Source organism: Arvicanthis niloticus, chromosome 11 (assembly GCF_011762505.2).
Source record: "Arvicanthis niloticus isolate mArvNil1 chromosome 11, mArvNil1.pat.X, whole genome shotgun sequence".
Classification (NCBI taxonomy): domain Eukaryota; kingdom Metazoa; phylum Chordata; class Mammalia; order Rodentia; family Muridae; genus Arvicanthis; species Arvicanthis niloticus.
Window position 1 is genome coordinate 30,683,949 of NC_047668.1, and position 24,632 is coordinate 30,708,580.

At 37.8% G+C, this 24,632-nt stretch overlaps 1 protein-coding gene across 2 annotated transcripts; it reads right to left on the minus strand.

The window, feature by feature from the left end:
- Positions 1 to 240: 240 nt before the first annotated feature.
- Positions 241 to 18,920, minus strand: Agr3 (anterior gradient 3, protein disulphide isomerase family member). Of its 2 annotated transcripts, XR_013113180.1 has the most exons (9): positions 18,757 to 18,920; positions 16,062 to 16,197; positions 9,210 to 9,273; positions 4,340 to 4,392; positions 3,657 to 3,733; positions 3,401 to 3,464; positions 2,891 to 2,974; positions 2,174 to 2,362; positions 241 to 1,229 (listed from the first exon to the last, which is right to left on the minus strand). XR_013113180.1 is itself a non-coding variant. In XM_034514579.2 (8 exons), the coding sequence occupies exons 2-8, from the start codon at positions 16,165 to 16,167 to the stop codon at positions 2,313 to 2,315; spliced, it is 498 nt and encodes a 165-aa protein (XP_034370470.1). In that variant the 5' UTR covers positions 16,168 to 16,197; positions 18,757 to 18,920; the 3' UTR covers positions 2,135 to 2,312. The 2 variants fall into 2 exon arrangements, 1 of the variants encoding a protein (XP_034370470.1); XM_034514579.2 differs by lacking the exon at positions 241 to 1,229 and having other exon boundaries at positions 2,135 to 2,362.
- Between the last annotated feature and the right edge of the window lie 5,712 nt (positions 18,921 to 24,632).

Consider the following 24,632-nt stretch of genomic DNA (forward strand, 5'->3'; position numbering starts at 1 on the left):
ACTACATCAAGGAAGAAATTTGAAAGTTATAGGCATAAATAATGGGAAAGAGGCTATGCTTGTACCATCCTTCTTCCAACACCTCCCCCAAATACTGATGTGTAGTTCTAAATACAAAATGTAAAAGCAAATCTAAGAGCAGTTGGAACCAATCAAGTCATTTTGTGAAATGATGATATTAAGTAGAAACATTAAGTAGGCTACAGAGTTTAAAAACTTAAATGAATTTAGAGGAAGTAATAGATTTCAAAACTATATTTCCTAATATAATTATTACAAAATTACAATGTAAATGTTATTTAATGTATACATAATATAAATAGATATAAATACATAAAGAATATAAATTTTATTACAAAGAAAAGTCAATTTCTTATTCAGTGACACATTCACCATTAACTCTAAATAAAAACAGGTAGATATTCTTTAGAGACCAAGTTGTTAATGAAGTCCTTCTTGTAGGTCTGAATGACTGCTGACATTTCTCCCTTTCCTATGTATTCAGTAATGGATTACTTTAATTAACTGTATTACTTTAATCTCTATCTATCAAAAGAATATTAAGTATATTATTTTTATACTACATCTTATTTTAATTTTAGATCAAAGTAAATGCTATGATATTAAAATGCACTGGTATTCTCTAATTTGGAAGCATGAATGTGTGTTTATGCCTTTTGCAGATAGCTTACATAGAAATGTAGTACAGAAAGGCACGCATCATATTTATATCCAAGTAGACCAGGTTCCTAAAAGTGTCATTAAAACCAACAGGATGGTGATCAAATGACACCTGGAGCAACCTTTCTCTGACTCATCAAATCTCGGAGTCATTCAAGCATGAAATGAAATATAGTCATATCAGACTGTGTGTATCTAGCTCAAGTATATGGTTTTTGACTTGAAACACTTCAGAAATATGATCAGATTCTGTAGGTCAGGAATGCTAACTATCCAAAGATGTCCTGCTTCTGATAGTTGCTCCTTCCTGACTGTGGGGTTCCTTTTGGCAGAAATTTTCTTATTATTTAAAAGAACATGAAACATTTTGTCAGCCTTCTGGTATTCCTGTGAAGAACTGAATTAGAAATTGGTCATTCGGCTGGGCAGTGGTGGTGCACATCTTTAATCCCAGCACTTGGGAGGCAGAGGCAGGCGGATTTCTGAGTTGGAGCCCAGCCTGGTCTACAGTGTGAGTTCCAGGATAGCCAGGAATACACAGAGAAACCCTGTCTCAAAAAACAAACAAACAAACAAACAAACAAACAAACAAAAAAAGAAAGAAAAGAAAAAAAGAAAGAAAGAAATTCATCATCTAATAATATTAAAAGGGGCTATCATCCTTCTCAGATAATTACTTGGAGAAATTCTTTAATATTACCGAGATGATTTCACTTTTCTGGAAACATTAAAAGTTTAAAGAATCTACTAGTAATTAAAAAATGTTGAATTTTAAAATATAATCTAAGTTTATTTGAATTCACTTTGAAATACCTATCTTAATTTAAAGGGGAAAATAAATAATTGGTTAACTTTAAAATACTCTGCTAAATGTTTAAACAAGAAAATCATTTATCTTTTACAACAGCATATTAGATATGATGCAGAGGATAGATGTAAAATTAGATCAGTGAACAAAGAGAATGAGAGCTGAGGGAGTAGGAGTAACCACCAACTTCTTATTGAGGCTCTTTTTCCTCCACTAGAAATGTGTTAAGTACGTTTTGCTGTAACCAAAGTGTCTGACATTAGCAACATAAGTGGGGAAGACTCAGAGGGTCTGGTCCATGGTCAACTGGTGCCATGAACTTGAGCAGAACATTATAGTGGGGAGTATGTATATGGGTGTGTGTGTGTGTGTGTGTGTGTGAAAGGTTCCTCTTCTTGGTCGATAGGAAATAGAGAGCAAGGTAAGAAAGTGTCAAGGATGAAATATATTCAATGTGCTACCCATCATGATCTATGACCTCTAGCTAGATCCCAGCTTCTAAAGTCTCCAGAACTTCTTTACTATCTGAGAACCAAGCCATCAAGACATGAGTCAGGGGGGATATTGGATATACAAAGCATAGCAACTCTGAACTCACGGCAAACTGTCTTTGCTACAGATACACGTAAACATCAAACTACAGCATCACCGCACAGTTTAACATTTATTAAAATATAGCTTTACCTTCATAAACTATCGAAGACATGTCACAAAGCTAAATGGTGATGTTTCAAAATCCATTACTTGCACATTTGGTGTTTGTTAGTGAGCCAGTGTGTCACACATTTGACCTCTTAGAGTAGAAGCGTCTTTTCATCATTCCTTACAACTCTGACTGGATAAGTCTTAGTGCTTTCTTCATGTTGTCTATCACTGAAATAAGAGTAAACACATATTGTGCTCTCAGTAAATGAAAGTAGAAAATGCTAGAACTTAAATGATAATAAATAAAATAGGATTGTTTACATTTTTGTATTAGTTGGCTCATTAGCATACTATTTGAATAAGCTAAATGAATATTTGTAAATTCATGGATTACATCAATCAGAGGTGGCTCACCAAATTCATTGACAATAAGCAGCTTTATTAAAGGAGTTTTGAGACAGTTTTTCTTTTTAATTAGCTATTGAATTAACCCAGTACTTCTGGATCTGAGACAAATGCCAACTTCTTAAATATGACTGATAGGGGCTGTTATTAAAAATGGTCTTAATTAAATTTTGTACCTCACTATTTATAGGCATTTAAGAAAGACAAAATCATTATTGTCGTCTGAGAGTAATTGGGTCTTTGACACACTAGAAGAAAGCATTATCTCTCCTAATGTTTGTGTCTTTTTTAGTGTGTGTCAGAGTTAGCAGTCACCATTGACCAATGTAATTTATGATATAATTTACTCACGCATGGGTAAGTCCTGGGGTTCATATGTATATAGTCTGTTAGAGTATCTTCCAGTTATATCAGCCCTGACAGTCAAAGAAGGGTCTGTCAAAAACAACACACAACAAAGTCACTCAAACATTACTTAACATGTTCATAAAGTTGTTCCTTCTCTCTACTCTAAGATCAAGGTCAGGAACATGTATAAGCAAAGTCAGTTTTCATCTAATGAATTCATGATAGATTAGCCTTGTTTCCTTTGAAAGAGTCATGGCTCTATTTTGGGGTATTGTATTAAAAATGCATGGGTAAGTTTATTTTAGAGCATAAATTTCTTTTAAACGTTTAAAATTTGTTAACAGCATAGTGTACTTTGGCATCACCTAACAAGAGCATAATGTTATTGATTGGGTTAGAATTGGATCCCCTTGAAAAAGTACAGTGCTTAAGATTGAATCTTAAAGAAAATAAAAGCAAGAATGCTAAAGTTCCTACTAATTTAGCAAACCTGACATGGAGCTGTACACATACCAACAAACATAATCCTTGGCACGTACTGCCCATCAGGAGACAAGTTCTTGTCTGTGGTCTCATGCTAGAAGAAGATGAAATAAGTGAATGTCATTGGATTATATAGCATTCTTTATGGAAGCTAAATTTCCAGGAAATTATACATTAGAGTTTTTTAAAATTCTGTAGTAACTAATACTTGACCCTGCACATTTTGAAAAAAAAATTCAAAATTTCTATAAAGTTATGGCATTAAGACAACATTGTGTTGATGTACCATGAGATTCAGCATGATGAAGTCATTTTGTGCCATTTCTTGTATTTCTTCATTTTTGGCAAATTCCTTTTTTAGTGCTGTGAAAAAGAATGAAAAGTCAGTTTGCCTAAAAAGTAAGACATTGTCAATGTAATATCGAAGTTAGTATGTTTTCTATAATCGTGTCAGTAGTATGGATGTAAATGGTTTGTTGTCCTTTTACTACTTAGTCTATCATTAGGAAGCAATGAGTTAGAGTCGTTTATGGAGATGTCAGCAGACAATTACAATAATGAACACAGTAGTTTTATAATTTACATTATGTAGTAATTCATTGGTTAGAAAATTTTCTCTCAGCAAGTTTTTCCACTCATTTTTACTTTCAAGAAGTGAATATCACATTTCAAAGAGCATATCATAGTTTCGAATTTAGCAAATTTGAACAACCATTATAATCTTTTGTCTGGATTGTTTCTCACTACTTAGCTCAGGTTTACCTCTGACTCATAATCTTTCTGCTGCAGTTACTAGAGGGTGCCCCAAGGTGGCTCTCTCTTCATCTATAAGCATCTTGGTAGAATGGTGGTACTTTAGGAATTCCATTTTTTCAATGTTATTTTTCTAGGTTCCTTATTAACTATTCTTACCAGTTAATTTCTAGCTTATGTTTGGATATGCAGTAAGATCCCAGGAGCTAAAGTTACCTTGACAGTACTGACAGTCCTCCAGGTGGTGAATAACCATCAATGGCTTGTTACTAAACAGAGAAAGCATAAAGTGAAGTTGCATGATTAATGCTGGATCAAATTATAAAGTGGAATTATATTTAAAGTTTTGGTACTTTTGAGAAGACTTAAATAAATATCCTAGGCTCATACTTTATGCCAATGTAACCTATAGTAGGTAGTGTCATCTGGTGTGTGGCCACAGAACATACCATGTACAATATTGTAAGTGTCAGCTCACCAGCTGCATAGCATACAGAATCAGATTGTTGGTGTGGGGTACAGGAATCACAGCTTAAAGTAGCCGGTGGCACTAAGGTCCACTATAGTATGTATAGATAACTAGAAAACAATGTTATCTCCAGGACTTATGTAACCAACATTTATTTCTAATAAAACTGTGATATATGATTTCAGGAGAGTCAGCTTAAAATATTCTTTGTTTTTTATTTAAGTTTTTACAGAGTAGTCATATTTGATCAGTTTCATATCATTTTATTCATGTGTCAACCTAAATTTACTAATAAGTGAGAGTCCCCTATTAATAGATTTTTCAGGACCATTTTGATTTTAACTCTGAACAAAGTTGTAATACTAAGTTACTTCCCAACTCTAGTCTAAAACTAAAATGAGAATAGTAATTGCAGAAGGGATCAAGTGATTATGATGTGGATATTTTGATGGGTTAGGTTTCATCCTTTTCCCAAAGGTTCTTGTGGTAGAAGCAAGGTCCCTAGTGAGATGATGAGGTGGTGGAAACTCTAAGGCTAGGAAGTGGTTAGATAATGGCTGTGTCTTCAAGAATATGTCACTGTGTCTGACTCCTGGGAGACGGTCTGGTCTCCTGTAACTGGATCAGTTCCCATAAGGATGCTTTGTGGTGAGGCTGAGATCTAATCCTCTTTGTACACAATCATATCCTGGGATACCATTTGCCATGAGGCCTCATCAGAGCTAGGCAAATATTAATGTCTATGCTCTTGAACTTCCGGAGTCAAATAAACCTCTTTGGTTTACAAATTACCCAGCTTCATGTATTTCACTATAACTAATAACACAAAACTGACTAAGAAAGACATACTGGATAATTTTTTCAAATATGGCTTTAATACTAGGATAATCATAGACATCAAAAGATAAATTTTGGAGACATGCTTATTCAACAATTTTTTATCTATTAATATTTATTAATTTGGTGATGTTAGTAATCAATCTTTGGACATGCTAAGCAAGCAATCTATTAGTTGGCTACATTCCTAGGCAGCATAAATCTTTTCAAAACCAATTAAAAATATAATTATATAAATTCAGTGGTTGCATAACCACTGAAAAATGCTGTATCTAGCATTGGTTTGTACTCTCAGTAAATGTTAAATACAGACTTTGAATGGATAACTTCATTTACTTCTCAAACTTTAAAAGAACATTTTGGAGCCAGGTTGTAGTGATGCACACTTTTAATCTCAGCACTTGGGAGGTAGAGGCAAGCAGATCTCTGAGTTCGAGGCCAGCCTGGTCTACAGAGTGAGTTCCAGGACTGCGCAACTGCACAGAGAAACTCTGCCTCGAAAAACAAAACAACAACAAAAACAACAAAAAAGTACATTTTGGATAAAACTCTTCCAAATTACCTTTAAGATTTATGGGAAAATGAGAAAGCTGCCATTTACCAGCATTGGACGTTGGTAAAAATGCAGACTTGAGCTATGATGAGCAAAACGTTATACCTACTTCCTATGAGTAGCATGCTAAGACTAAAGCATTCAGTGAGGCTTTCACGGGCAGGGCAGGACAAACTAGATTCAGACCTCCTGAGCCCAAGATGCTCTAACAGACAGGTCTACACTTGTTTACAGCCTTGTAAACATTAGCCAAAGATGTTTTCTATTAGCTGACTCTTCTGACTGAGCTCAGTGGGGTAGGCATCCTGGGACACAGTTGTTCAGGTCATGGGCTACCCTGCTCTCCCAACTGGCCACCACTTCTTCCCAGTATCTTCAAGATCTCTTAAAGGGGCAGCCGTGCTTACGGAGGCTTGAGGAAAGACTTAGGACATTAACTCCGGCATCAGATCACAGCAATTAGAAAACAACAACAACAACAACAACAACAACAACAACAACAAAAAACCTTACTCACAATAATTCTCAAATGAGCAGGCATTCTATTTAAAGACAAGGACAGAGACCATGGCAGAAATTGAAGCAGCTTCAATGTAAAGCAGGGTTTCAAGTTTGGTTTTGCTGTGATTTTTCCATTGAGGAGAGTAAATCCCTGAGTGTTTCTGGCTATGCTTTCATTTTTAGTGTTTCGCTCTGCCATTTTCACATAGAAATAGCTAAAAGTGGTCTGTGGGGAAGAAGAGGGTGCTTGTAATCCAACACAACTTCATTTGTGAACCCAAAATGTGAGTTTAGTGTCAATTTTACATTACAGTATACTACAGTTTTACTGTCCCAAAATTTTAAAGAAAAAAATCGGTTCTAAGAACAGATGTCTCTTCGGCCCATGGCAACTCTTTTAACAGGAAACGTTTAGTTGAGGTTTGCTTGCAGTTTCAGAGGTCTAGTCCATTATCATGCTTCGCGGCACGGAAGCATTCGTGGTGCTGGAGAGTTGTTGAGAATTCTATATCCGGGTCCACAGACAGCAGGAAGAGAGAGACACTGGTCCTGGCTTGAACTTCTAAAACCCGAAGCCTACCCCCAGTGACGTACTTCCTCTAACAAGGGCACACCTACACCAACAAGGTCACATGTCCTTATTCTTTCAAATAGTGGAACTCTCTGTGAGTCTATGGGGACCATTTTTATTCAAACCACCACAAAGAATATGACCGGCAGTTTTATTTTCTTGTCGTGTTCACCTGACTTTGTTAAAGGAATTGAAACACATTGTTTTCTTTGATTTTTAGATGAAATTCAGGAGGATTAATGTTAGTTCTTTAATAGTTTAGTAGGCAGCTGGCAATGTTAGCCCAAAGCTGTAAAACCAGCATCTGGTGTGCTGAGGCAGGAGCATAGTTTGAGGCCAATATTTGGGATGTATAAGAAACTGTTTTTATAAAAAGGTGGTAAAACCTAGAAGTTAAGCTTCAGGTAGATGAAAGACATTTATTTATTTATTTATTTATGCTGGAAATTGAACTCTGGTCCTCTGAAAGAAGAGTAAATACTCTTGCTCACTGAGTCGTCTCTCCATCCCCTGAGATACCATTTGTAATTTCTCCTTTTCATTATGATTTTATTAGACAACTCTCTCTTTATTTGCTGGCATATTTGCAGCTATATTGGTTTTATCTTCTCATGAAAGAAAGAAAGAAAGAAAGAAAGAAAGAAAGAAAGAAAGAAAGAAAGAAAGAAAGAAAAGAAAAGAAAAGAAAGAAGGGAGGGGCTGGAGAGATGGCTCAGTGGTTAAGAGCACTGACTGCTCTTCCAGAGGTCCTGAGTTCAATTCCCAGCAACCACATGGTGGCTCACAACCATCTGTATATGGGAATCCAATACTTCCAATGCTTCTGGTGAGTCTCAAGACAGCTACAATGTACTCACATACATAAAATAAATAAATAAATCTTTAAAAGAAAGAAAGAAAGAAAGAAAGAAAGAAAGAAAGAGAGAGAAAGAAAAGCAGCTTTATTTGTATGATCCTACCAATCGTTTTCTTATGGTTTTTAATATTTCCTTTCTAAAACTAATTTTGAATTTAGTTTCTTTCTATTTTGTGGAATGAAGGGAGTTTTAAGGCACAATATTAGATTATTTGAAACTTTCTTCTTTTAAATAAAACATAAGATAAAGATTTTATTGAAAAATTATGTCAATAAAGGTATTTATTCAGACAATTTTTCTCTTTGATTTGTTTATAATGCATTGCATAAGTTTTAGTATGTTGACTTCCCTCTTTGATTTTCCTCAAAATAAATAATTTGTCCATATGTTGTTTCTTACATTCATATTTGGAAATGAAATTTTTCCAAAATATTTATTCAGTTTTGAGAGTGTTTAACTCCATTTTCATTTAATTTCCTGTGTTTTCACTTTAATCCGAGAATTGAAAATGAATATTCTTCAGATACATGAAAAATTCTCCAGGAGATTTTCTAATCTTTAAGGATGAAAAGTTTGCTACATTTGATAATTGATCAGTGCCAGGCACATAACAGAGGACGAGCAACTCGTACTTGGATGACTAACTATGAATATGGTGTCTGGCTCACCAGCCCTGCTGCAGGACTGCTTCTGAAAGTTGCTTTCCTACAAAGCTTGCAGAGTGCTTAGTGAGTGGCACCATCATATTCATACAACTTACATTTAAAGTTTGCCTGTGGAATAAGGAAATTCATACTGGGGCATTAAGAACTTTTACAAATAAAGAATACCACTTGTTATGGTTTGAATGGAAAATGTTCCCTACAGGCTTGTTTGTTTGAACAATTGTTTTCAGCTGGCGGTATTACAATTTCCTCAAAGTTTAGAAGGTGGAGAGAGTTGGGGCTGGTGACAGTCCTCATAGGATATACCTGACCCTGGTTCTGGCCCCGTTCTTTGCTGATTGTCAGCCTGGTGGAACCTGTTGCCTGCCATGTCTTCTTCCCTAGGATGAATTCTATGCCCAAATCCTTCCTCGAGATAAATCCTTCCTCCTCAAGTTGGTTCCTGCCAGGTGTCTGGTTACAGTAATGAGAGGAGTAGCTAAAACAGCATCGTGACAGCAGTTGTGACCTCACACAGCCTACAACAAGGACACAAGAACTGTGGCTTTCTTTCAGAAGCTAACATAACTCTTTCTGGTTTTTCCATGAGGTATGAAAGATGGCATGTGAAGAGAAACTGAGAGGGATTTTTACCTTTTGTGAGCATGAAAGAGACCTTCTTCGTAAGTTTGCACCCACGTAATGTCGTCTCCCCACCCTGAAGAAGAGATAAATCCTTGTATTATTATTCCAGGACTATAGATCTTTGATCGATGAGCAGATGTCAACCTACAAGCCTGTAATAGCTCCAAAGCAGTTGCGAAGCATGCACTGTAAAAGATAATAAGTTATATCTGGATACAAAGAAGTGGTGCCCTATCAGATTGTATGTAAGAGGATTTGCAAGTGCATATCAAAGCTCAAGATAAGCCTTGAACCAGTTCAGCACTGATCAGGGCCAGATAATCTGAGATGACTTCTCTGGTCATGCAAAAGCTCTAGCTTTCAGAATGTACATGAAAGAAGTTATCTTAGCATACTTCCAAAGAACTGTCAAGGGCCCTGTGCACTGTACTACCAAGTGCCCTCTGAATCAAAGGATGCTGACTGCTTCTATGCAGTGCACATTTGGGCAACAGAGTTCCAAATTCTACTTTCACTTTTTTGCTTGAAAAAAATGTTTAAGGAGGAGAAGTTCATGTTTGAAAACCACAGGGGTGGGGGAGGGAGGGAGGCAGGGAGACAGAGATACAGAGAGACGGAGACAGAGATACAGAGAGACAGAGAGAATGAATTCTGAAAAGATTCAAAGAGTGAAATACAGGGAATAGAAAGCTGTGACTACAGAGAGAATCATTAACCTTAGAAAGGAGATAGCAGTGTTTTAAAATGCACGCTATAGATTAAAGGATACATCTTTCAAGAAGTAGAATGTACAGGGCATCCAGAAATACTGCAGAGTGATTAGGATTTGCCCCAGATAAGGCTGAGAAATACTGACATGAAATATCTGGGGGCCAGTTAGACTCAGGTTTTCCTCTGTGTTAAAATGTCAGACTGCAGCATCTACACTTGATACCAAAGATATGTAACAACAGCGATTAAAAGTAGAACCATGAACTAAGATACACATGATTCTGTGTTTCTTTTTGTTTTACTTACTTGTTCTTTGAAAACAACGTTATTGAGTTATTATTCACATATTATTCAACTCACTCATAGAAAGTGTACATTCTTTGTGGTATATTCCCAGAGCTACATGGCCAACACTACAGTCAATTTTAGAACATTTTTACCAACTCAAAGTAAACTCTTCTAAAAAAATAAATTACATTTATTTGTCCACTTATTTATGTGTGGGGGGGACGGGGCATAATGTGTCTTAGCACCAATGTGGAGGTCTGAGGACATCTCGACGATGTGGGCTCTCTCCTTCCAGTATGAGGATTCTGGGAATTGAATTCAGGCCATCAGGCTTGGCACTAAGCACGTTCCATGTCACCCAAGCTTTATTTTTTCTAGATCTTTCCTAGCTCTAAGAAACAATCTAGTTTGAACCCCTGTGGTTTGCATAGTCTGGACATTTCATGTAAGTGGACTAGCCCCCCATATGCACCATATGATCCTTGTGATTGAGTTGTTCACTTAGCATGTTTTCAAAGTTTATGCTCTGTCACATGTTAGTAGTTAATGACTTTTCTATGGTCTAATATTACTGCATCACATAGAGCCAGGCATAGGCAGTGAAAGAAGTTGGTATCAGTATAATGGGGTATTGCTGTGACAGACCTGACTATGTTGTTTTGGGGAGGATTGTAGAAGGACTTTGGAACTTTGGATTAGAAAAGCCCCTGATGTTGAGAGCTCAGTGGGCTGTTCTGTAGGAGCTTGGGAGATGAGAATGTTGAGAACAGTAAAGATGGTGGAGGCTTGGCTTGTAAAGTTTCAGAGAGAAGCAACAACTCTGTTAGGTTGTGCGTGTGTGTGAGTGGGGGGGGGGGGGTTCTGGTTAGCTGGGTTGAAATATCACCTTTGCTTTGCTGGGATACTCCATGCTGGTCAGCTGGGGCTGAGAAATTAGCAGTGATTAAGAAGAGCCCAGAACAGTTGAGGTGAAATCTTCCGAGAAGTGTTTCCTGAGAGTCAGTCAGCACACAGAATGTAGCCAAGGCTGTACCTTGTGCTGGCAGCCAAAGTTGGTACTGTAAGAGTCACCCAAGTGGTACTGATTTGGAAGGCATGAAGGGGTGATGGAGAGAGCTGAGGTATGGCGCTGTGAGTGGCCAGAAGTGGCCTTTGGTGAAGGTACAGCCTCAGTGGCAGTTGAAGGCCCAGGATTGAAAAGTTGAAAAGAACCAGGCAGAAAAGTTGAGGCTTGAAAGTGCGGCTCAGTTGGAGCAGAAGACCCCAGCATTTTGGAGATGCCAGTGCCAGGGAATGGCCACTAAGAACATCAGCAGCTATGGAGTGGAGCCAGCTGGAGCCAAGACAACAAGATGTATGTGTTGCAGAGAGTGGAGCTAGAGAAGTAACCCAAGCCATTTGGAGGAGCCCAAACGTTTGTGAGCGAATCTGAGATAATTGGACACGTTATTTACACTTTGGGAGTTGGTTTTTGGTTTGTTCAGGTTGCTGATTCTTCCCTCTTGAACGTGTTTAATTTTTTTGTTTTGTTTTGTTTTATAGGAATCCAGAGTTGAGAAACTGACTTTTTGAAGAGAATTTTAGGTTTTAAAAGAGACTGGATGTTTTTAAAGAGACTGAATTGTAAAGTGTTTGAATTTGTAAAGACCATGGGGCTTCTATAGTTTGTAAAATGTTTTATATTATGAGATTGATTTTGTGGATGAACAAGAAAGGAGTGGTTATGGCTTATGAGTAATATGTTTGAGTGTTAAATTGGCACGGGATCAGTTATCCTTCCTGACTTTATGTCAACTTGACTCAAGCCAGAGTTGTTGTTGTTGGTTTTTTTTTTATTTTATTTTATATTTTATTTACATTTCAGATGCCATCCCCTTTCCCCATTTCCCCTCCCTAGAAAACCCCTATCCCATGCCCCCTTTTCCTTTTTGCTCTTATACATTTTTAAAAATGTTAATCAAAGGCTTTATAAGTTTGGTATTGCTCAATCAGAAGTGTAACCCAATACCCAACCTAGATATATAAACTATCTTTGACTGGTTGAGACACGTGAACATCTGCCTCCATGCCCCCCCCCCCTTTTTCTCTCTCATCACCTAGCTTCACCCTTCCTGTTAAAATAAAACTTTTCTCTCAAAATGCAATTGGAGCATAGTTATTCCTAATTGTACCGGTGAGGTACAAGATAGTCCTAATACCCAGTCCATCATTTTGTTGACTAACCAGAACCTCTGTTATCTGTCCTAACTAAAGTACTTAGTTTTGAACCTGCAAGCCAGAGTTGTTGAAAAGCAGGGACCTTCAATTGAGAAAATGTCTCTATAAGGTGCAGCTGTAAGGTATTTTCTCAATTAGTTATTGATGAGAGAGTCCAGCCCATTGTGAGTGGTGCCACCCCTGGACTGGTAGTCCTGGGTTCTATAAAGAAGCAGACTGAGCAAGGCACGAGAAGCAAGCCAGTAAGCAGCACCCTTCTGTGGCCTCTACATCAGTTCCTGCCTCCCAGTTCCTGCCCTGTTTGAGTTCTTGTCCTGACTTCCTTCAATGATGAACAGTGCTGTGAAAGTGTGAGCTGAATAAACCCTTTCATTTCCAAGTTTCTTTGGTGTTTCATCATAGCAATAGTAACCCTAACTATGACACCCACTTTTTATACACTCACCCACGTGATGGAAATTTGGGTGGCTTTAACATTGATGCTTTGACTTTGATGAATATTATGAATGTTTATTATGAACATAAAAGAACAAGTTTGTGAACATGAATGTATTTTCATTTGCTTAGGGCATATAGGGAGAAGTAAAAATGCTAATTTCACGGTAATTGTATTTTAACTTTTTTCCCATTGAGGCTGGTTCTCTGTATGTAGCTTCTGCTATCTCTGAGCCAGGGTGGCATCAAACTCACAAGTGCTGGGATTAATGGTGAGTGCCACCATATCTGGCACATATTTTAACTTTCTGAGGAGCTGTTAGTTAAATTGTTCTACAAAGTCACTGTGCCAATTTATAATAAGGGCAAAATAATAGCTATTTTTGTGCTGGATCAATATCTTCACATTGGAAGACATCTTTGTTGTTTTGATGTCTCACCCTAGCTGGAGTCTGCTCAGTAGTGATCCTGAAAACTGATCTGATGTTGCTTTAGTACATTTTACATTAATCTACTCTAGAAATGTGACAGCAGCCCCTTGGTTACTTTTCTTTCTTTGTACTTATTTTAGATTTTTATTTTTATATTTACCTTATATTTTATATTTTTGATTTTTTTTATATATGGGTGTTTTGCTTGCATGTATGTATGTGTACCACATGTATGTCTTGTGGCCATGGAGGTCGGCATTAGATTCCCTGGAACTGGAGTTATAATTGCCATGCGGGTGCTGAGCTGTGAACCCAGGTGCCCCTGGAAGAGCAGCCAGTGCTTTTAACTGCTGCCATCTCCAGCTCCCCTCATTTGTTGTAAATGTCACTCAAATACAAAAGCTTTGTCAGTGGAAACATTCCAGTTCTCTTTTCCTTGCTCAGCCTAGCTCCACAGACATTAAAGGACTGCCATCTGTTCTGTTTTAATCTACTAGTCTCTGAGAATACCAAGGAAGAACAATATAACTTCTCATATAGCCATAGCTCTGGAGGAAGCATACTGTGTCAGAACTGTTTTCATGCAGTCTATGTCATAATCACAATGGGCCAAATGTGACAGAATTTAAATTCTCTTCCAGGTCTGGATTCCTGGCGATTGTTTTGTTTCTAGCTTTTGCTATGCCTTTTGGTTTTCTGTGAATGATTTTATTCACTCATCAGCTATGCATTTATTGAGTATCTGCTGTATTATAGACACTTGGACTGGCTTCCAGAAGTGCTTTTGTTTGGTAGACCATGTTGGACTTGAACTCACAAAGTGAGTGCTGGAAGGCACTTTAGGCAAGCACCATCATTCCAAGCTATAGTTCTCATGTGAAAAGGATGCTAGGAATGTTTGGTTGCAAAACATTTGCGTGTGTGTGTGTGTGTGTGTGTGTGTGTGTGTGTTGTTTTAACCACCTGTTTCTTCTCCTCACTGATCTTGTGTTTTCTTCCAACTGGTGTCTGTCCTTAACTCTTTTTTTTTTTTTTTTTTTTTAAATGGGGCTGCACTGGGCATTGTACTCTGACACTTTCTACTTGCTCCTGTCTTTCATCTTCACTTTCTCAGCCATTTCTAACACAGAATTAGACAGCCAGAGGGTCAGCAAATATAAGCCAACCCTTGACACAGTGACTCTCAGAATTCGTGGTCTTTTTCTCTATTAAAGCAGTATCTTCATAACTGAAGTAGTAGAAGCAAGTTGTACAAAGTAAGCCATATGTACTCCAATTCTCTTGCATAAAGTTTGCCATAAAGGGGGCCATAAAGATGGCATAGCAGGTAAAGGCTCCTACTACCGAAACTGATGACTTGAGTTTGATCCCTGGAACCCAAATTGGAGGAGAAGAGAACAGAGTTCAGCAAGATCAGCACGTTGTCTTCTGACTTCAGCACATATATAAATACACAAAGTAAAACTTTGCTGCAGTTTTACATCAACATCTAGATGGGCTCACAGGGCACTGAAGTCTTATACATCAGCTATAGCAACGGCACTCAGCTCCACTATGGAAGGATTTGACGAACAGTTAGTAGCTTGGTCCTGGGTGGGTTTAGAGCTACTAATCTATTTATTTTATAACTATTATGTTTGTTTGGAGAGCTACGTGATAAATTATATCCAGGGAAGTATTTTTGCCCTTTGTTTCTTTTGCAGTATACATTGTATTTCTAGACATATAGATCGTGATTGCTGAGGTAAAGTTGAATTAATTGGCTTTCATAAAGAATTATGGACACATAGCTGGTGGTTTATATATGTGGAGAAATGAATGACTTGGAAACCAGTCTGCTTTAACGTTTTCGATACCCTGCAGTACGTTGCACTGTTCATTCTGCTCCATTTCAAAGAGTGGTCAAACACTATGTGGTTATCCTGCTTATTTGAATTTATTGTGCTGGGGCAAATAATTCTTAGCATTTACTGTTTCCCTGGAAACAGAAAAACAATTCTGAGAACCATTTCTTCTTCATCCTTTTGGATATGAAAATTTATTTTTTCTTAGTCCAAAGTAAAACTGTAAGTATATATATATATAAAAAAATAGAAGTTTTTCTGAAGCCAAAGCCAATGGCAAATGTCTAAAGTTAGTGCACCTGTTTATCAGAGTCCTAAGAAAGACTTGGTTATCCAACGTTACCATGAAATGAGAGAAAGCATGATTTCTTGGGTAGCCTTGTATAAAATAATAGCATTTTTTTTTTTTTTTTGTCTTACATAGGGGCTAGGGAATTTGAGCAAACTTTGCACAATCTTAAATTGCTTTCAGGACAACATTATAGCATCAAAGAACCATTTCTTATCTAAGAGTTATGATAATCAAAGCCAGACATATCAAGCCAGTTTTTTTACAACATCTACAAAAGATGCATCAAAACATTTTTATTAAGCCAGGCATAGTGGTTAGGAGACAGAGAAAGGCACATCTCTATGAATTTGAGGCCAGCCTGGTGTACATAATGAGTTCTAAGCCAGCCAAGGCTACAGTGGAGAGACCCTGTTTCAAAAAGAAAACAAAGATCCCAAACCCCAAAGTGTTGTTATTTCTTTGAAATTTGATTATTTCCTGTCTAAAAATCAATGGTCCCCTCGAGAAAAGTTTATTTTTTAAAGTCATACATAACAAATATCTAGGCATGTTTTGCTTATAATTAAACTATAGATGGATGTACCACATATATTGAGAACAGTTGGAATGACTGCATTTAGAAACTACAATGAGATTACCGTACCTCTTGAGAGGGTCTGAGGAGGTCTCTTTTCTTTTTTGATAGCAATGGCAAGGTTGGAAGAAACTATGATCAGCAGGAGGCAGAGGGCCAGAGCAGAATGCAGCATTGTGTATTCTAGAGAGTCACTCGGAGGCAGCTAGAAGACAATTTTCAGAATCTGGTCATTTTTTTTTTAACAGTCTGTTATTCAAAGATATTTGGACAAACCCCAAGCTGACAGATTCAGTTTTTGATTTCACACTAGATAATCTCATGGGGTCATTTAAAAAAACATTTTTAAACCCACTGAACCATCTTAGTAGATATTAAGTTTGTGAAGGTTCTGGAAATTCTGACACAGAATGACATTTGAGAGCAGGCTGAGGGTACCCAGCTGTGCCTGAGGTCACTGTGCTGTGTGCAGCTCCACAGTGAAACTCAAACATCATCCTGCTTGTTATCACTTTCAAACTTCATCATGCAGAACAAAGTTGACTCTCAGCACCGAGATTCTTTGCCTTCTCATATTTCTGGGCCTAATAGCTGGGACAACATCTTTAACTCTATGGCAGAGTGAGATTAGATATGAAAACATTTCTTCAGCTACAAATAAGAAGCAAAGTAGACTATGGACAAGCCTTGGTTTCTGGTGCTCTGGAGGCACATAGCTCCAGCAGTCACTTCGCCTTCTACCCTTCGATTTAAAACTCTTCTGTTTAAAAAGTGCCAAGTATTATCACATTACTGAAATGACACATAGGGATAACAGAGTAGAAATCAGTACACAGACATCCTCCGTGCTTGTTTAAAATTTCTTAAAACCTGTTTGACTGCAGATTTGTATCATTTGGCAGGGATCATGAAATTACAAATAAAAATGAAATTTCCTAGCTCAAATGTAACCAGCAACCGCTTACTGACCCTGCTTGAATGTGGCTGTATTTAGCTCCATTAAGAATTGTGGAAAATGGAAAGATTCACAAGACACAATGATTTAGTCCGAGGAAAACAACAGGTGACTGTGAAACTTAATGCAAAATAGCATCTGCCATCTTGTAGGGCAACAAACAGCTCAGTGTAGGGTTATAGGCCCTGTTTTCTCTAGATCGTTTCTTATTCGTCTTGTTCCATTATCTTCTCCTTCTCATCGATGTCCCTCCTGTCCCATTTTTGAATCGATGATGTCTGCTACCCCGGGTTAGTCTTATTGAAATGACTTCCAACCATAATCGCCAGCAGAGCCATTTATTGCTTTCTTTGTATGCAGGGTCTAAAAACATGTTAAACAGTAACCTTGTCTGATAATACTATCAGTTTCCATTTTTATAGCTTATTAGGTCATAAAACATTTCAGAATGTCATCTTGTTTTCTGATGGTTTGGCCATATTGTACCTGGACAAGGAAATGAAATGGTGGCAATGGTAGATTTTAGTAGGGAACAGGACAGCCTGGGCTAACCAGGCCAACTTGAGAGGGTCAGCCTCAGTCATGCAAGTTGTAGTATCGATGTGGAAAAACAACCTACAAGAAAGTCCTATCAGCTTCTAGAAGGTCTACAAATGAGCTACAGGTGGGAAATTAAAAAAAAAAATTCCCAGAGATTGTCTCTTCATCTTCCTTGAGAAGGTCCAAAAATACTTTAGATTCTTTTAGGATCTTAGAAGGAAGAATTAAGGAAAGCTAATCTGGAGAAAATATTTGTAAAGTTCTTGATGCTAGAACCAGAGAGGAACAGGTGGAATCTACATCAAGAAAAGGGGGAAAATGTGTAACTTCAATATTCCTGCTATTTTAGGTCAAGTTTACAGTTGAGGATGAACCTAATAATCTCTAATTTCTAGTATTTACATATTTATTACATACCTATATACTATTGTTAAGCACATTTTTATATTCAAAGTTAAGAAACTTTTGATAGAAGTTGCAAAAAAGGTACTGACTTTATTCAAAGCAATGTAGCTTGTTTACTGTTGTTTGGGAATCAGTGATGCTTCCTTTGGTCACTGACTTGCTGAGAGTCCTTAAGTTCTAGTTGGAAGAAACAGGCATTGGGAAGAATTCAGCTGATTCTTACATTACAGCAGCAGCAGATGCACCCACCCTACCATCTACCAATAGGCTTTATCATCATTGACCAGTTAGCACTTTCTAACACGAGGCTTGTACTTTTGAAAAGTAGTTTAATATAAGCCATTTACTTCAATATTGAAATTTTCTGTATTTAAAAGTAAAACTTTAGGGATGAAAAGAGACGGTACAGTGGTTGAGAGCACTGGCTGCTCTTCCAAAAGACCTGGGTTTAGTCTCCAACATCCACATGGTAGTTCACACCTGGTCCAGGGGGATCCAACATCCTCACACAGACATACATGCAGGCAAAATACCAGTGCACATGAAATAAATGTAAATAAATTAAAAACAAGTAAAACCTTAAAAATACAAGGAAGTATTGTTGTTAGCACCCATATTTTTTTTTAAAAAGAGATCATTATAAATTAAGTCTAACTTATTCTGTAATTAATATGAGTTGAGAGTAAAACTTTAAAGTCAGCCCAGGAAGCCAAGTCGGTAGCAGCAACAGAGTATAGCATCAGTTTATGTTCCCCACTTTTATCTAAGAGTCTTACTTTTTAATAGAAAAAAAATTTGATCATTTAGATATAGCAGAGGTTGAGAGGTTGAACAATGAGGAGTCCAGAAGTTTTGCTTGCTTACCTGAGCTGCCCAGCGCTCTTGTTAGAAATGTATTTTGGATGTTACTCGTTGCAAAGGGGGTGTGGATTTATAGACACACACCTGACCTACAACTTCATCTGCATGGCAACAAGAGCGTTGTCACCTGTGTGCTCACAAACAGAGGCTTGTCCAGAGAACTTGGCTTCTTTCCAGTTCTCATGCTCTGCAGGAGAAAGTGCTCCTCGCTCTAAATTAAGATCACATGTCTTCATAAAATGACACCAAAGACTTCTTTGTGCTTTTTTTTCTCTCTGCCTTTTACTTTCCAAGGTAATTGGACATTTGGCTAGATTTCAGCACTGTAAGAAAAAGAAAAGAAAATGGAGGGAGAGGCAGGGGTGGGGGAAACAAATGTAGAAACTGTGTACACCATTGTTCTCAATGAGAGCTCAGCAAGCTTTGTGGATTACACACAAAGAAATTCTTCAGGGTAACTCAGATTGCACGAATATAATAAAGAGCTAAAGAGATCAGGGCTGCTTTCTTTCCTTCCTTTTTTATTTTGCTGAGAGAGAGAGAGAGAGAGAGAGAGAGAGAGAGAGAGAGAGAGAGAGAGATTTTAAATTTTTTAAATAATTAGATAACCAAATAATGATTTGGTTATTCTCTGCAACCCTTCTTGTTTGTTTTAGATATTGTTATATACTGTGAATTTATCTCATTTAGCTGTGTTTCATCAACGTGTAGTAAAATTCCTGAAAGCTGAACAATGACATCTACAGTGTGTGGACAGGTGAGCTCCCCAATGCCATCTATCTCTCCAGCTTCTAGTATGATGACACTATTCGTTTTCTTAAACTGGCCAACTGGAGACAGCAAGTCCTGGAAGTTTCTTCTAGAATATTTGGGTTAGAAGCTTCCAGATCAGCCCAAGTTCAATGTGGATGTCCTGGAATGGGCAGCTAGTGGGAACAGATAGAAACAGGAGGGATGGGGATGGGGAGCAAGGGATGGAGGGAGAGATTAATGGGAGAAATTGCTGGAACTGAGGGGCATTTGGAGGGCAATGTGGAAACCCAGTGCAGGGAAAACTCCCTGGAATCTATGAGAGTGACCCCAGTGAAGAATCCTGGTAAAGGGGGATACAGATCCTGAACTGACCATCTTCCATAACCAGGCAAGTCTTCCAGGTAGGAGACATCAACCCAGACACAAAACTTAGTCTTCAGTTTGTCCTTAATGCAAGATGAGTTGTCATGGGTAATGGTGGCACAGAATTTGTGGGAGTGGCTAACAATGACTGATCCAGCTCAAGGTTCACACCAGGAGAGGGATTCCAGCCCTGATACTGCCTGGAGGACCAGGAACCAAAGGCTGGATAGCCCAGCAACCTAGGATAGAACCAAACACCACAGGGGGGAAAAGTCAATGAAATTAATTCTAATGACATTCTGTTATACTCAGATTGGTTCCTAGCCAAATTGTCTTTAGAGAAGCATCATACAGTATCTGACGGGAGCAGATGCAGAGACCCACAGGCAAATACTAGACAGAACTCAGGGACTCCTTCCAGAAGAGGGGGAAGATGAATTGTAGGAGTCAGAGGGATTGAGGACACCACAAAAACACACCCTCTAAAATCAACCAAGCAGGCATCACAGAGACTGAAGTGATGATAGAATCAGAGACTCTATAGGGGTCTAATCTAAGTCCTTGCATGTATGTTATGATTGTGTAGCTTGAGGCTATTGTGGGACTCCTAAGAGTGGAAATGGATGTGTCTCTGATGATTTTGCCTGTTCTTGGAACCCTTTTCCCTCCTACTGGATTGCCTCATCCAGCTTTGATATGAGTGTTTGTGTTTAGTATTACTGTAACTTGGTATACGCCATGTTTGGCTGCTATCCCTGAGAGGCCTATGCTATCCCTGAAAGGGAAATGGAGGAGGAGTGGATCTGGGGGAGAGGGAAGTAAGGGGGTAAGGGGACTCTGGGAGAAGTGGAGGGAAACAGCAGTCAGGATGTATTGAGAAAATTTTTTTCTGTCTTTTTAAAAAATTTATTATTTCTTTATTGATCCTCTGAGCTCTGAGGGGAGGGACCCAATGAAAATCTCCAATTAGACTCTCTTTGTATAATGTCTAGCTGTGGGTTTCTGCATTCACCCCTATCTGCTACTAGAAGAAACCTCTCTGATGATAGTTAGCTGGACAAGACACTGTTCTATGAGTCCAGCAGAATGTCATTAGGAATCATTTTATTGATCGTTTGTTTTTTAGATCAGTCCTGTTTGATTGTATCCTGGGTCTCCGGGCTGTATACTCTCCATTCCTGACCATCCAAGCAGCAGTGTCGAGCAGCGTTTCCTCTCATGGTGTGGGCCTCAAGTCAAGTCAACCATTAGTTGGCCACTATCACAGCTTTGGTGCCACCAATGCCCCAACACATCTTGCAGTCAGGACAGTGCTCAAAGGTGTCTGGATTGGTGTCCAGGGTTTTGTTTTTTTTTTTTTCTTTGTTTGTTTAGTTGGTTTGGTTTGATTTGTTTTTGTTTTGTTTGTTGTTTGTTCTTGTAGCCTTCAGAGTACCATCCTGCACAAAAGAGTCTATACCATAGGGGGTCAGTGCTCCATGCAGGCACCAAGTCAATCTCTCCACATTCAATGAACTATGCAGATGTTATCCTAGACAATTCGGCCCCACAGTCAGTTGGCAAAGAGCAACCCCCTCTCCTAGCATCAACCTGGGATTTTAAAAAATCTCCACTGAACCCTCTTGGCCAACAATACAACCAAATGCAACCCAGTCCCACCAGTGGAAGCCTAGTGTGGTTAAAAAGATGGCAAATTGAGACTCTCCTTCTTATTTATCTCTCCTTATTAAGAGTCCTCACTAGAATCCCCCTCATAAACTACAGGAAGCTTTCATTTCACTAGGTTTCCACACCACTCCCCAGATGCCCCCCCAATTCCAGACATCTCTCCGTACATCTATCCCATTGCTCCTGCACCACACACACTGGATCCATTTCTCTCTCTCTCTCTCTCTCTCTCTCTCTCTCTCTCTCTCTCTCTCTGTCTCTGTCTCTCTCTCTCTCTCATCCCCATGTGCCCCAGTCCACCCTCAAAATCTATTCTATTTGCTTTTCCAGTAAGATCCATGCATCTCCTCTGGAATACCCTCCTCTTTACCTAATCTCTCTGGTTCTATGGACTTTAGCTTGGTTATCATTTACTTAACGACGGATAGCCACTTGGAAGATTGCTTTCTAGTTCCATCTAGGTTGTTTCCAGTTTCTGGGGAATAGAGCCACAACAAGCATAGTTGAGGAAGTGTTCTTTTGATAGGATGTTCTTGTGGCATATAGGAAATGTATATGGCCAAGAACGGTATACCCAGGTCTTGAGGTAGATTGATTTCCAGTGTTCTGAAGAGCTTCCATACTGATTTCCACAGTGGTGATACTGGATAAATGTTCTCTTTGCTCACCAGCATGAGTTCTCATTTGTGTTTTTGATATTAGCCATTCTGACAGGTGTAAGATGAAATCTCAAAGTTGTTTTATTTTCATTTCCCTGATGACAAAGAATGTTGAACACTTCTTTGGATATTTTCCAGCCAGTTGATATTCTTCTATTAAGAACTCTGTTTAGATCTGTATCCAATGTTTAAACTGGATTATTTATTGATTGATATCTAGCTTCTTTTTAAAAAAAATTTTTTTTTTAAAGATTTATTTATTTATTATGTATACAGAGCTCTGCCTGAATATATGCCTGCAAGCCAGAAGAGAGCACCAGATCCCATTTCAGATGGTTGTGAGCCACCATGTGGTTGTTGGGAATTGAACTCAAGAACTCTGGAAGGGCAGACAGTGCTTTTAACCTCTGAGCCATCTCTCCAGACTCAGCTTTTTGACCTCTTTATACATTTTGGATATTCTCCATCTATCAGATTGGAGTTAGTGAAAACCTTCTCCCATTCTTTAGGCTTTTGCTTTGTCCTATTGAAGGTTTTATTTGCCTGACAGCAGCTTCTTAAGTTTCCTGCAGTTCCATGTGTTAATGTTAAACTTGGTTCCTGAGATGTTGGTGTTCTGTTCTGGAAGTTGTATCTTGTGCCAATTTATTCAATCTATTCCCCACTTTCTCTTCTACCAGGTTCAGTGTTCCTGGTTTTATGTTGCGGTCTTTGATCCACTTGGATTTGAGTTTTATCAGTGTGATAAATATGGATCCATTTACATTCTTCTATGTGCAGCCACCCAGTTTGACCAGCACCATTTGTTGAAGATGCTGACTTTTTTCCAGTGTATGTTTCCAGGTTCTTCATCAAAAGTCAGGTGTGTAGATTTATATCTGTATTGATAATTCAACCACATTAATCAATGTATCTGTTTTTATTGACAATACCACGTGATTATTTTTTACTATAGCTCTGTAATAAAACTTGAAATCAGGAATGGTGATACCTTCAACAGTTCTTTTATTGTTCAGGGTTATTTTAGCCATCTTGATTTTTTTTGTTTGTTTGTTTTGCTTTGCTTTCATTTTAAACTGAGAACAGCACTTTAAAGGGCTGTAAAAAATTTTGTTGGAATTTCAGTGGGGATTGCATTGAATCTGTAGATTGCTTTTGGTATGAAGTCCATGCTTTACTATGTTAATTCTACTGATCCATGAGCAAAGGAGATCTTTCCATATTCTAATTTCTTCATTTTTTTTTCAGACACTTGAAGTTTTTATCATATAAATTGCTTGGTTGAAGTTACTGGTAAAATATTTTACATTATTTGAGGATATTGGGAAAGATGTTGCTTCCATGATTTTATTTAGTTTGTCATTTGTCTATAGGAGGCTAATGATTTTTTTGAGTAAATTTTGTATCCAGTTGCTTTGCTGAAAGTGTTTCTCAGCTGCCAGAGCTGCTTGGTGAAATTTTTGGGGACACTTATGTATACTATTATATCACCTGCAAATAAATGATACTTTTACTCCTTTCTTTCCAATTTGTATCTCCTTGATCCCCTTCAGTTGTCTTATTACTCTATCAATGTCAGACTAACTGTGGCCTCATAAGTTGAGTTTGGCAATGTGTCTTCTTTTCTATATTGTGTAATAATTTGAGGAGTGTTTGTATTAGTTTTTCTTTAAAAGTCTGGTAGAATTCTAAGCTAAAACCATCTGGCCCTGGGCTGCTATTTGTGTGTGTGTGTGTGTGTGTGTGTGTGTGTGTGTGTGTGTGTTAAATTGGGAGATTTGAGGGCTGCTTATATTTAATAGGTGTTAAAGGTCTGTTTACATTCTTTATCTGATTTTGATTTCATTTTAGTAAGTGGTACCTATAGAGATGATTATTGATTTCTGCTAGATTTTTTAATTTGGTAGGGTACAGGTTTTGAACATACGATTGTCTAGATTTTCTTTTCTTCTCTTATTATGTCCCTCTTTATTTTCTGATTTTGTTAATTTGGCTATTTTCCTTAGTTAGTTTGAATAAGGGTTTGTCTATCTTGCTGATTTTCCCAAAGAACCAACTCTTTGTTTTATTTATTCTTTGTATCGTTCTTTTGGTTTCTATTTTGTTGATTTCAGCCTTCAGTTTAATTATTTCTTGCCATTTACTTCTCTTGGGTGTGTTTAGGGTTTTTTTCTAGAGCTTTCAGATGTGCTGTTAAGTTGCTAGTTTGAGATTGCTCTACTTACTTTATGTAGGCACTTAGTGCTACAAAATTTTTTTCTGAGCATTTCTTTCATTGTATTCCATAAATTTGGGTATGCTATGTGTTCATTTTAATGAGTTCTAGAAATTATTTAATTTCTTTATTTCTGTCTTGACCCAAATTTCATTCAGTGAAGAGTTGTTAAGTTGACATGAATTTGTTCTGTTGTTATTGAAGTCCAGCTTTAATTCATG

Coding starts and splice junctions, on each gene's coding strand:
- Agr3 (XM_034514579.2), bottom strand. CDS start 16,167: ATGCTGCATTCTGCTCTGGCCCTCTGCCTCCTGCTGATCATAGTTTCT. Junction 9,274..16,061: donor TCCTCAGACCCTCTCAAGAG/GTACGGTAATCT, acceptor TCTCTTCTTCAG/GGTGGGGAGACGACATTACG. Junction 3,465..3,656: donor TCATCATGCTGAATCTCATG/GTACATCAACAC, acceptor ATCTTCTTCTAG/CATGAGACCACAGACAAGAA.